Consider the following 14,430-nt stretch of genomic DNA (forward strand, 5'->3'; position numbering starts at 1 on the left):
ACATTGTCCTTGCCCTCAAAGCGTTGACTAAATTAGTAGTTTACAATTGGGGCAAAAATTCAGAAAGGAGTGTTTTCATCTTTTTTTTTAATAAAATAATTTTTATTGGTGTTCAATTTACCAACATACATAATAACACCCAGTGCTCATCCCGTCAAGTGTCCCCCTCAGTGCCCGTCACCCACTCACCCCCACCCCCGCCCTCCTCCCCTTCCACCACTCCTAGTTCGTTTCTCAGAGTTAGGAGTCTTTATGTTCTGTCTCCCTTTCTGATATTTCCCACACATTTCTTCTCCCTTCCCTTATATTCGCTTTCACTATTATTTATATTCCCCAAATGAATGAGAACATATAATGTTTGTCCTTCTCCGATTGACTTACTTCACTCAGCGTAATACCCTCCAGTTCCATCCACGTTGAAGCAAATGGTGGGTATTTGTTTTCATCTTTTAATGTTATATAATGATCTGTACTTTATTTATCTTTCCTTCAATAAATAGTATACCTGGCTGCATATTTTCATGTGCTTATTTGTTATCTATATCTTTTCTTGGTGAAGGGTCTATCCAAATCTTTTGTCTACTTTTTATTCTCATCTTCCTATTTAGTTGTAAGAATTCTTTACATATTCTGTATACAAATAACTTTGTTAGACATATTTGACAAACATTTCTCCCAGTCTTTAGCTAGTTTTTGTATTTTTTTAAAGATTTTATTTATTCGAGAGACAGCAAGAGAGAGCAGAACAGGAGGGAGGGGCAGAGAGAAGCAGACTCCCCACTGAGCAGGGAGCCCAATGTGGGGCTTGATACTCAACCGCTGAGCCACCCAGGCATCCCAATATGGAATATTTCTAAGTTAGACTAGGTGGAAAAAAGCAAAAGTATTGTGTATAATGTGGTACCATTAAAGTAAAAGAGCAGAAAGGCGCGCACACACACACACACACTGCTTATCTACATAAGCATACAGTATGTAGAAAGAGTCACAGAAAACTAATAATATTAGTTAATTAGTTGTATGTGAAGAGGAGAATAGCATGGCTGGGAAACGGAGGAAGAAGACTTAAAAATCAAATAATAACAATGAAATAATTTACTTATCCTTTCAGCATAAACAAACCCCAGAAAAAAACAAATTTGATTAAACTCCGACATGTCTGAGTGAGGATACTGACATGTCATAGAGGCAGGCACCTATCTGGACCTGTGTGAGCTCCTTTAATGACATGGAATATTGGCGTCATAAACCCCAAATCCATACATGCCATCATTCAGACACTGATTTAGCAAATTCCTGCTGGAATTACATCTTCATTGTCCATTTGATAAAAGTAATAGTTTCCTCTTAAAATCTCTCTTCATTACCTGTAACTTTTATCTCAACAGAAAATGAAGAAATAGTCTTTCTTATGATGGATAAATGAAGTCTGGGCATTCCCCAAAGGTCAAAATAGGATCTTCCATAGGTAAACCCTAATTATATACAGGCTTCTAAATATGACAACAAAATATGGGGTAAACTGAGGTAGTATCAAGACTTTCTGAAATTGTGAGATTCCCTTCAGCATTTCTAAAACTTCTCACATGAGAAAGAAGGGAAGCAAAATATGGAATTTTAGGAATGAAACTCTGGCTAACAGGGTTATGGAGCATCTAAGAAGTCACAGGATAGGTCTGACTTTCTCAGAGGAGAGTTGCTTTTTTTTTTTTAATATTCCCAACATCTGCTATTAAAATTAGTTCTGCACAAATGTTTGCAGACGCAGAGCAGCTGGCAGTCTTGCCTGCTGCATTTTGCCCACTGGTGGATCATAAGCAAGTCACTAAAGAAGGACTATTGAATTTTCCATTTGTGTTCCAGTGTTTTCAGAGAACTGGCAAATTTATGTTCTGGAATACTGGATCCAGAATGTTAATGTTGTACTGAACACTGGGTAGAGCTTGAGATATTCTAGTAGAATTGAAAGTTTATACCTATTCTCTCAAGATAACAGGATTTGAAAATATACTCCCTTGCAGCCATTTGCAAGCAAATCTTTTTCACACCAGTATAAAGATATACTACTCTATCTACAATAGTGCTTTCTGATTCATTTGATTTTTTAAAAAAGAAATCAGAGAATAAACATGTCCTACTCCATTAGTTAATAAAAACTGTAAAATAGAAAGGATACAATTTTCATCCTTCAGGCTGGCAAAATTAAGAGACTATAAACCTTTCTAAAACTATTAAAGAAAAGAAGAACAGGAACTTGCACACCAACGGCTTTGAGTGTAATATGGTAAAATTTTTCTGAAAAGTAATATGACATTGTATCCAAATAAATAAATAAATAAATGCTTATTATCCTAGGATGCCTGGGTGGCTCAGCAGTTGAGCGTCTGCCTTTGACCCAGGGCGTGATCCTGGAGACCCAGGATCGAATCCCACGTCGGGCTCCCGGTGCATGGAGCCTGCTTCTCCCTCTGCCTGTGTCTCTGCCTCTCTCTCTCTCTCTCTCTGTGACTATCATAAATAAATAAAAATTTAAAAAAAAACTTGGAGTGCAATACATCATACTATCTTACTCAGCATTCAAATTTCTTCCAGATTTCTACTATAGATTTTGCATTTTAAATGATTACTAATTATGGGTATCAGAGAAGGCATATGCAAAAAAAAAGAGAAAATCTAGCCACATCCTACTAAGTATATTGCATGATTATAACTAGTATCTACTATGATTGTAACTAGTAAACAAATTAATGGTGAGGATACTCATGATCTCAATCATCTGAGCTACATAAATTATGATTAGGCAGAAAAATAAGCTCAAAGCAGCAAGTAAACAATTGAAAAGTCTGATTGGCTTATTTTCTGATGTCATCATAGGAGATCTTAAGCACAGCATTTTTCATAATTATATAAATTGTACAAAGTGGTGGCTAAATTACATGAATGTCCCCTAAACTTCATGTCTATACATTTTATTTTTTAAAATGTGTGCAGAAGTATCTGGGTTTTGGGTTTTTTTTTTTCTAGCTTTAAAATTCCAAAAAAAAGTCTAAGAATTAAAATATGATGACTATGCTTCCCAAATAAAAAGAAATCAGAATGTATGCTGATGAATATTTAAAACTAAAAGTATTAAAAATTCACAATTATTATCATTTCCATTTTACAAATAAGGGTATAGGACTCAAGTAATTTACCAAGATGAGTATAAGAGTCAGAATCAATATTCAAAATAGGTTTTCTTACTCAGAAGTGCATGCTGTTCCTACTTTGTCACAGTGCTTTCCACTGTTCATTTATGTCAATATTAGTCAAGTATCTACTAGGTGCTATTGTGATTTAATAAATATGAGGAAGGAAATTATAACTTGTCCTTAAAGCTAACAAATACTTCCAGAATTAAACTAAACCTAATGAGAGAAAGAGAGAGAGTGAGAGACACTACTTGAAACAAAGAGAATCAACTGTCTGTCATTTTCTTTGTTACATCTGCTCCAACAGCATGTGATATCCTTTTGAGGCCTCTGGCCCATCAGAATGTTATCAAAACAAGATGCATTGTTTCCAAGTCCCAATCAAGGCCCATGAAAATAAAGCTGGTGTAAGTAATGCCATAAATAGAATGTTGGATATTCTAAGTTTTGACACCTAAAGATGTTAGAAAAATGAAGGATGTTTTTTAAAAAACTTAATGTTACAAAATAATTTTTTCTTGATGATCAAATAAAAAATAAAATGCAGACCAAGTGCAAAGCCACAATTAATATACTTATGCACATGCTGCTAGGAAAAATACCCCACTAGTCATTTATTCATCCATCTATCCATCCATCCGTCCAATATGCACCTGACTAGCCAGCCATCACACATCACTGTGAGTGCCTATTACAAAGGATACTCTGCCGCACAATATGTAAGGATAAATCTAGTGTGGATTCCACCCATAAGTAGCCTTCAATTTAGTACTAGAAGGAAAAAATAATTATAAGATTGGTTAAATAGTGAGACAGAAAAATCCTTTCTGCTCAAGCATTAGGGATGGCTTTGTGGAGGAGAGGTGTTTGAATCAGGCGTGGTTCAAAGATACAAAGATACATATATATGGAAATGTGAGGAGAGTACACATATGCATTCTGTCTGGGTAGAGGCAGCAGGATGAATACTCTAGAGGGGCAAAATGGAATGCAGGCTTCATCCTGGAGTCCATAATTGTGCTATTAACTCAGCCCACTTAATTCGTAAATGTTGAGAACTTTCCCACTTGTAACTGTAAAATGGAGCTAGTTATCACCTTCCTTCTTGACTGAGCTTTTGTGAGAAGTAATTAATATGTACAAAGGAGTAATATTCTCAGAGGAAGTTTCTTTTCCCAGATTTTGAAGTGAAGTTATTTAAAGTAAAATAATGTTACACACTACATTTTCTATCCTAGCTTCTCCTCGATAAGTCTTGCATGAGCCAAAGTTACTCTGGCCAATCTAATGAATGAAACTAGCATAATTCCACAAAGTATCACAGAATCCCTTGCCTCCTCCAATTTATGTCCTAATCTTGCTAAGCTAGTGACACAGGTAAAACAGCAACTGCCTGGGAGTGAAATAATGAGACAGAAAATATACACAGGTGAATTAGTTTGCTGCCACCAGACTATAAGCCTCTTCTTTTTTTTTTAATAAGCTTCTTAACATAAAAGAAAGTAATTCTCAGAAACTGAAAGGATCATTACAAATGGATTTAGTTCAGCTTACACAGATGAGTGAACTGAGGTTGAGAGAGTTCTAATGATCTGTTCAAGACTGCTCATCTAGTTAATGCCAGACCTAGGACTTTCATTTCTGGTCCAGCATTCTTTCCTTTACACCAGAGGCTCTCAGGAAGAATCCTGCCTGCAGAACTGTTCAGCATAGCCCTCACAGTATTTTATTAATCTGAATTCTTAAATTTTTATTTATTTATTAAGTGCAAGTGAATGGGGGGAGGGAGGGAAAGAGAGAGAGAGAGAGAACCCTGATGTCATGACCTGAGCCAAATTCAAGAGTGGGACACCTATCAACTGAGCCACCCAGGTGCACCTAAACCTTTTTTTTTAGTTTAAGACTAGAAACTAGAACTTATAGTATCTAATAGTAAAATGGTTTTAAAATGAGAAAGAGACATAAAATTCTTATATTAAATGGAATTAGGAAATCGTAAACCATCTACAGCTCTTATTTTCCCAATATCATTGTTAATAACAATATATTTATAAGTAAACCAGGGAGATGAAATTAGAACTTGAAATTCCCTAAAAACTCAAAAAGGAACTCAAACGTTTAAAGGCTTCAATGAGAAAAAAACATTAAACACCTCCACTTAGATTAGATTACATCATTGGCTTCTCAAGATGTAAAGCATGAAGTTTGGTTATGGAATTCAATAGCTGGGGGCTTCTAGGACATACATATATAGCTTAGTTCATAGCTATCAAATCTGCCTGTCACCTGAATAGCTATACAATGCATTTTCTTAATTTTTACTAAAATGAGAATATAATTTTTAATTTTTGGAAAATGATGTTTGGGGCACGCTCACTGCCATTACTGCTAGAAATGTCAACAAAACAACCTCCCAGATTCCTAGGAAGCAATCTGGCTCACTTGCCAAAATCCCTTAAAAAGTTCACTGCCAGGCAGCCCCGGTGGCTCAGCGGTTTAGCGCCACATTCAGCCCAGGGCCTGATCCAGGAGACAGGGGATCAGAGCCACGTCCAGCTCCCTGCATGGAGCCTGCTTCTCCTTCTACCTGTGTCTCTGCCTCTCTCTCTCTCTCTCTCTCTCTCTCTCTGTGTGTGTGTGTGTGTGTCTCTCATGAATAAATAAATAAAATAAAATAAATAAAAATAAAAAATAAAAATAAAAAGTTCACTGCCTTTTTTTCCAGTATATCTATTTTGATATGTCATGTTACTTTCTCTTAATATCATTACCATCAAATGAACATAACACATTTGAAATCAAGGATTTATCAACTGACCTTTAGAGTCTAGAGAATGAACAAGACTGGACTCAACCTACCTACATACAGGTTTATCCCACCCTTTAGCACTGCATAGTGTTCCAGAGTTTATTTAAGCATTCCCCTATTATTATTATTTTTTAGCACTCCTGGGAATTTATTCCAGAAAAATGAAAATTAAAAAAAAAAGCATCAACACAGCCATTACGCATTTGAAGGCATCTCTGCAGAGATGATAAAGATTTCTCAAATGTCTTCAATGTTGATTTTTTTTATAAATTTATTTTTTATTGGTGTTCAATTTGCCAACATATAGAATAATACCCAGTGCTCATCCCATCAAGTGCCCCCCTCAGTGCCCTATTAATGGATATTTAGGGTTTTTGGTTTTGTTTTGCCTTGTTTTGCTATTACCAACAACACTACAACAATCATTCTGTGGCAGATGCTTCTGTTACATATAAGAAGTTTTTCTAGGGTAGATACCAAGAAAAGGGCCTTCTGAGTCATGAGGCACAAGTATTTTAAATTTTAATAGATACTGCCAAATTTCCCTCCAAAGTACCTGTATCAATTTATATGTCTACCAACTGTTTATGAAAATATCTTTCCCTATTTCCTCATCATACTGGATATTTTTCACATTAAATATTTTTCCTAACCCAATGAGTGAAAATTTTATCTTATTTTTAAATTTCTCTAATTACTGATGAAATTGAACATATTTTCTTATTGGTCATTTTTATTCCCTCTTCTATGAATTTGTTTACTTTTCCTTTTAAGTATTTTTACATTATTTATAGGAATTCTTTTTATATCTTTAATATAAAATGTTTGCTATATATATTACAAATATTTCTCAATTATTGCTTTTTTAATGTAATTATGCTATTTCATATTAGAATTTACATTTTGATATAGTCAAATTTATTCATTTTTTAGGTTTTTGTGTTTTGTGACTTAAGAATATCTTTCCTTTCACAACATCATAAATATACTTTCCTATATCTTTCTTCTAATAACTTTATGTATTTAAAAAATGTTTAGGCCTATAATCCATCTGGGATTTATTTTTGAGATAGGGGTAACGTGGGGCTCTACTTTTTTACCTTTTAGAAAGCTTATTACCAACTCCAGCTGTAGTTCTTCCTATCCCCCTGGTTTGAAACATCATTTCTATCCAAATATATACATAGATCTGTATCTGTTCCATTAATCTATATTGCTTTAGTAATGGTTTATAATACATTTTGATATCTGCTAGAGTACATCTTCTCTCACTCTCTTATTTAAAAATATTTTAAATGCTTGAGCATTTTCTCTTCCACATAAATTTTTATTTTTTCAAAGATTTTGCTTATTTATTTATTTTAAAAAATATTTTATTTATTTATTCATGAAAGAGAGAGGCAGCGACACAGACAGAAAGAGAAGCAGGCTCCTCGCAGGAAGCCTATGTGGGACTCAACCCCTGCACCAGGACCACACCCTGAGCCAAGGGCAGACATTCAACTGCTCAGCCACTCAGGAGTTCCTTAAAGATTTTATTTATTAATCACACACACACACACACAGGGGGAGAGAGAGAGAGAGAGAGAGAGAGAGAGAGAGAGAGAGAGAGAAACAGAGACACAGGCAGAGGGAAAAGCAGGCTCCAAGCAGGGAAGCCGATGTGGGACTCCATCCCGGGACTCTGGGATCACGCCCTGAACCAAAGGCAGACACTCAACTGCTGAGCCACCCAGGCATCCCCTACATAAATTTTAGAATCAGCTTATCAAGTTCCGAGAGAAAGCCTATTGGATACTGACTGGATATAAACTAGGAGCAGCTCCCAGTAGGTAGAGTATGTAACTCTTGATCTCAGGGTAATGAGTTCAAGCACCATGATGGGCATACAGCATACTCTAAAAAATTTAATAAATAAAATTACATTTTACAAAAGGTATAAATTAATTTGGTTACAAATAGTATCTTTGCAATATTAAGTCTTCTATTTAAGGGATATTCCTCTACTTGGGTTTTCTTTTATATCCTTCAATAGGTTTCATATAGATTTACAGATCTCTTGTCAAAGCTACCATGCACAGTACATAAGAATGGTAGTTACTATTATTATTTTTTAATTTTATTTATTTATTTATTTATTTATTTATTTATTTATTTATTTATTTATTTATTTGACAGAGAGAGAGAGCGCGCGGACACACAAGAAGGAAGAGCATCAGGCAGAGACAGAGGGAGAAGCAGGCTCCCCCCTGTGCAGGGAGCCTGATGTGGGGCTCGATCTCAGGACCCTGGGTTCATGATCTGAGCCGACTGAGCCACCCAGGAGCCCCAATTACTATTATTATTAAGGGTTTATTGGTTACAGCATACTGAAAAATAAACAAGGAAGCATATTCTAGAAGCCACTGTCAGTTTCCCAGGCCAAAACTAAATCTGGATCCTAAATTATCCTTCATCCCACATCTCTCTTCCTATTCTTACCACTGTACCAAAAGGTCCATTTTTAAGAATTATTTTTTTTTTTTTTGGGATATGACCTTCATTGAGCTTATCCACTGGAGTGGAAATAATGTCTGTACAAAACCAAATGTTTGTTACTATAACTTCTGCATCACAATTAAAATCCAAACAGTTTTTTAAAAACAGTCAACTCAATCAAAACCCACTACTTCAGAATCAATAGCTTCTTTGAAGCCACAGTAACACTTAAATATGGTTAAGACTCGAATGCAGAAATTTGGTTGGTTGGAAAGCTAATTAAACTTCCAACTTGCTCAAATAGAATTACAAAAAGGCAAAATTGTGTTTTTCACAGAGATACAGTCCACTGGAATCACCAACACTGGACAGCTGTTAAGAGTATTTAGAGTCCTGAGATAATAAGGAATCCAGGCATCCTTTAAACAGTCTTCTGTTGTCCTTTCTTCCCAATCAGAGATTTGTGGATGTGTGGAATAACACCACCACCAGCAATTGTAGCCTTGATGAGGGAATCCAATTCTTCGTCTCCACGAATAGCAAGTTGCAAGTGACGAGGGGTAATACGCTTTACCTTCAAGTCTTTCGATGCATTTCCTGCCAATTCAAGTACCTCTGCGGTGAGGTACTCCAGGATGGCTGCGCTGTACACAGCGGCAGTCGCGCCCACACGTCCATGACTGGTCGTCCTAGATTTCAGGTGTCGATGAATACGGCCCACCGGGAACTGCAAGCCGGCTCTCTGTGAGCGGGAAACCGCCTTTGTCTTGGCCTTTCCGGAGTCCTTCCCAGCCTTACCGCCAGCCATTTCGAATTCTGCTGAAGCTCAAACAAGCAAGGCAGAGAAAGGACTAGCCAGACAGCCAGCGAGATCCCACCGCCCACTCCTCCGTCGCACCGCGATTCAAACTGCCTTTAAGAATTATTTTAAAGCCAAGTTTTAAAAATTCTAATTTTAGTCACTAATGTATTATTAAGTCTTTAGAAAATTTATTCAAGCCTTTTACAATCTTCAGCCAAATCCTAATACAACACTAAGAGCATCTAAAACTACATTTCTAAGACATAGCATGTAAATCATACTTCCTGTGTAGGGAAGGGATTTCTACTCCATGGATCCAGATATCAATTAACAGAATTATCTCTCATCCTATTCTGCCTGCCTGCCAGTAATTACCATAAAATCCCAAGGAATAAAACCCAATTATAGTACTACTTCAACTTCTATCCATGGGTCTGAAGATACTTTACCAAGAGTATACAGTACCTCTGAATGCTAAAACTGAACAGAACCTTAGGGAATCATTCAACTCTTATTTCTCAGATGAGAAAACTAGGGCCAGATAGATGAGGAGACTGGCCAAGCCCAGAGAGTTATATGGTAGCAAAGCCAGATGAATGGTTCTCTTATCAGGCCAATATAATTTCTCTCACACTGTGTAATTTGTGTTACTCTGAAGCCACCTGTTTTACTTGATAATATTCCTATGGATATTTCAGTAACAATGTAATACCCAGGAGCAGTAATTAATTAATATTATAAAATCAAGCTATAACCATAAAATACATTTACAAATATAAAAAAAAAAAGTCTTGGAGCACAAATGGAGACTTTTGTACATTTGGGATATTATCATTATGGAATTGTTTAATGAGGATTAATGGAGAATAAGCTTGGGCTTTAGTAGAAAAACCAACAAATACAAGGCATTTGGAGTGTATTTCCTAGATCCTCTTTCCTAGGCCCACCAAAAATGATACGGAATTCAAGACTGGAGTTTAAGACAAGAAAAATAAGGTAGGCCAATATTTTGCATGAACTGTTAAGGCTCTGAAGTCAACTGCCTGGATTCTGACTCTGTTCTACCCTTTATGGGTCCCTCAATTTCCTCTTTTGTAAAATATGGGTGATAACAATACCTATTCTCAGAAGGTTGTTGTAAGGACAACATACTTAAAAGAGCTCAGTGCCTGGCAAAGAGTAAGTGCTCAGTAAATGTTCATTATTCTTACTTCTTTCTCTTTGGAGAGAAGAACTTTCTGGTCATGGTAGCACAGGGAATAAGACCTATTTTTAAATGGTCATCTATACTGGAGGTTAGGAGATTCTATTACTAAATAATAATTTTAGGAAAAAAAAGAAGTATTTTCAGCTTTGTGATTTAATGTGAAGAAAACATTTCCTTCCTTACCTTTTATAAGAATTAGTATAATCTTATAAAATGCATAATAGCTTTATAGGTTAGTATGTGTAAAGTTAATGAAGGAAATTGTGATTAGACATTGCACTTGACCTCACCATAGAAACTGATAGATACCAGCAAGAAAAAGCCTACCTCCATGAAGCTCACGAGTGGGAAGTCTTCATGGTCCCACAGAATGATTAGAAAGAACTTTGAAAAGAATCAGACATTAAGTGTACTCCTTTCTCTCCAAAATCCAAGAAACAAGAGTTGGAGCTTTATAAATAAGATTCAGTTCTATGGCAGAGACAACTTGGAAATTAGGTAACTCTTTGGGGTAGGATCTTTATGAATGCAAAATAAAAATCTAGTAATTTTTACAAACCAAATATTTTGATGGCTTAAATTTCTATAGTCTTAGCAGCAATCTTTCTTTTTTCTTAGCAGCAATCTTAACCACGTAAGTAGTAGAAAAAGTAATTATAAAGAAAGAAAATTGAAATAATTCATATACTTTCATAGGTAACTTCCATCCTTCTAGCTTAAAAGAGTGAATAGTTTTATATAAAAATTGAGTCTAGTTTTTCAAGCAAATAAATGGTGCTGAGACAAAAGGATAGCCACATGCAAATGAAAGAAGTTGGTTCCTACCTCACACTAAGAATTTAACTGACTGAGCCACCCAGAGGCCCCATCAAGAAGCTTCTTTCTAAAATGAAAAAAAATGGCTTTTAGAATTTAAAAAAGCTGAGAAATAAGGAGATAGTAGACATTTTCAATAGTAAATATATATTACATTAAAAAAAAAGACTTCCTAGAAGTCTTTATCTAGTATTTCTATCTGTTAAATGTAGAAATTTGAGGGGCACCTCGGTGGTTCAGTGGTTGAACGTCTGCCTTTGGCTCAGGTTGTGATCCCAGGGTCCGGGGAGGTTCTGCAACAGGCTTCCTGCAGGGAGTCTGCTTCTCCCTCTGCCTATGTCTCTGCCTCTCTCTCTGTCTCTCTCATGAATGAATAAATAAATGAAATATATTTTTTTTAAATGTAGAAATTTGAAAGCAGCTCCACCCTAACACCTCATAAAAAAAGGGATTCTACAGACAAGATACGTCCCAAAGCTTATAAGCCCATCCCTTGGTGGTAGAGAGTAGCATGCTTTTTAGACCTTCAGTTTATTTACTGTTACTTCCTTTAAAAAAAAAAAAGATTTTATTTATTCATGAGAGAGAGAGAGAGAGGCAGAGACACAGGCAGAGGGAGAAGCAGGTTCCATGCAGAGACCCCTACATAGGACTCGATCCCAGGTCTCCAGGATCATGCCCTGGGCTGAAGGCAGCGCAAAATGGCTGAGGCACCAGGCTGCCCTTTACTGTTACTTCCTATTCAACTCTGCGAAGCTTGATTTCCTGGTTTTCTAGTTGGAAGAGGATACAAAGCAGCAAATTAGTGGAAGTAAAGAACTACTATAGAGGAAGCAGGAAGTGACAGCTGACAATAAGGAAGAGGATCCATTAAAGCTATAAAATGTAGACACAAACACAAATACCAAGAGCACATTCCTACTAGAAAAAGAAGCCCCTAAGGATATTACTGTATTAGAACTCAGTGTAATGACTCCACTCCAAAGCTAATCTCCCCATCTGTCCTCTGGAACCTCCCTCCTCCCATCTCCTCTAGAATCTTGCTCCATGAATCATCTGCTCTTCCCTACCATATCTTGACCCCTTTTCTTGCCAAAGGACTTCTTCCTCTCAGCAGAGAAATATTCTCAAATCTCCCAAATAACACAAAAGGGCCCTTCTTTCATCCCACACTCTCCTCTAGTTACTTTCTTCTCCTCTCCTTCAGAGACAAGGTTTTGGAAAGAACAGTCTCTGCTTGAAAGGGGAACCCTCTTACACTGTTGGTAAAACTAGTGCAGCCACTGTGGAAAACAGTATGGAGGTCCCTTGAATAATTGAAAACAGAGCTACCCTATGACCCAGCAATTGCACTACTAGGTATTTACTACAAAGATACAAATGTAATGATCCGAAGGGGCACCTGCACAATGTTTATAGCAGCTATGTCCAGAATAGCCAAACTATGGAAAGAGCACTGATGTCCCTCAACAGATGAATGGATAAAGGTGTGGGGCATATATCCAATGAATACTACTCAGCCATCACAAAAAAATGAAATCTTGCCATTTCCAACGACATGGGTGGAACTAGAGAGCATTATGCTAAGTGAAATAAGTTAACTAGAGAAAGATAATTATCATATGATCTTACTCATATGTGGAATTTAAGAAACAAAACAGAGGATCATAGGGAAGAGACAAAAAAAAATAAAACAAGATGAAATCAGAGAGGGTGATAAACCATAAGAAACTCTTAATCACAGGAAACAAACTGAGGGTCACTGGAGGGGAAGTGGGTAGGGAAATGGGGTACCTGGGTGATGGACATTAAGAGGGCATATGATGCAATGAGCACTGGGTATTATATAAGACAGATGAATCACTGACCTCTATCTCTGAAACCATACAATTAATTATATGTTAATTAATTGAATTTCAATAAAAAGAAAAGAAAAAGAGAGAATGAAAGAAAGAAAGATCTCTGCTTGCTTCCTCCCCTTCCTTACCACTCATTTATATTTTAACCTGCTGCAATACAATGGTCTTCTGACTACCCACTCCACCATAACTGCTCCCACATAGGTCACTAGTGCCCTAACTTCCAAAGTCAACAAATGCCTACTTGTTCTACTCTGTTGACCTCTCTAAGACATATGATCCAACAGTGACCACTTCCTTCCTGAAATTCCCTCTTTGCTTATAGTCTGTGATGCCACACTCACTTGAATTCTTCAGTTTCGGGATGTCAATGGGATGTATGCACAAAAAAAGAGGGGAAGAGGGATGAGGCTTATGATCAAATGGTTTGGGAAATGTGGTATTAAGTTAAGCAGGTTTCCTTACTATAAGATTTCTCAGATTTCTCATATCAATACGGTGTTCATTCTAACTCTACAAGATGGAGTTCTGCAGTGTTTCCCAAACTTACTTGACTCTAGAACCCTTCCTTCCCTTTTAAAGAACCATGTTATATGACAAATTAATTGAGGAACATAATTTGAATACCATTACTCTTGATTTTCTTTTCCAGTCTTATCTGCAAGATCTTCTTCCTCTACTAGCCTCTCAAATGTCCAAGTTCCTCAAAAGTCCACTTTTAGTGCTTCACTCATTTAGTATCTTAGTCACCTCTCAGTTCTCCACTTACTCTCCACCCTATACATTCATCCTAATCACTCAATCACATACTCATGGTTTTGATCTGGACTTAGAGTCAACAAGTGACTCTGCCACTTACTGTATAGCCTTGGATTCTGGTTTCCTAATCCATAAAGTGGGAATAATGGTAACTATTTATAGGACTAAATGACGTAATATAAAGAATTTACCACAGATATTTAGAAATTATTTACACATTTAAACAAAAATTCAATAAGTAGTCACGATCACTTTCTCTGTCTCCAGCTAGATCTCCTTGCTGAGCAACAAATATATCTATCCAATTTAGGAATTTCCCTTGGTTGTTTCAAATATATCTCTAACTCAAGAGGCACATCCCCATCCTACCTTCTAAATGGCCCCTCTACTCTTTAGCTAGATGAATATCACTACTCTCTAACCAGCTGCCCAGACCTGAAACACTGAAGCAGTACGTATTCACATTCATACACATTCTTCCCTCTGCCCGTCAATTTACTAATTATATC

The 14,430-nt window shown here is 36.5% G+C and overlaps 2 protein-coding genes across 3 annotated transcripts in view; both read right to left on the minus strand.

The window, feature by feature from the left end:
- The window catches only part of SSH2 (slingshot protein phosphatase 2), a 244,035-nt gene that overhangs the window by 204,596 nt on the left and 25,009 nt on the right, over positions 1-14,430 (minus strand). The window lies entirely within an intron of this gene.
- LOC129504968 (histone H2A.Z) lies at positions 8,527-9,404 on the minus strand. Its single transcript, XM_055317880.1, has one exon. It carries the CDS (start codon positions 9,284-9,286, stop codon positions 8,900-8,902), a length of 387 nt encoding a protein of 128 aa, XP_055173855.1. The 5' UTR covers positions 9,287-9,404; the 3' UTR covers positions 8,527-8,899.

This window comes from Nyctereutes procyonoides, unplaced genomic scaffold (assembly GCF_905146905.1).
Source record: "Nyctereutes procyonoides isolate TBG_1078 unplaced genomic scaffold, NYPRO_anot_genome, whole genome shotgun sequence".
Taxonomy (NCBI): Eukaryota; Metazoa; Chordata; class Mammalia; order Carnivora; family Canidae; genus Nyctereutes; species Nyctereutes procyonoides.

Bases quoted from the DNA above. Each gene is read 5' to 3' on its own strand.
- LOC129504968 (XM_055317880.1), bottom strand. From the start codon at position 9,286: ATGGCTGGCGGTAAGGCTGGGAAGGACTCCGGAAAGGCCAAGACAAAG.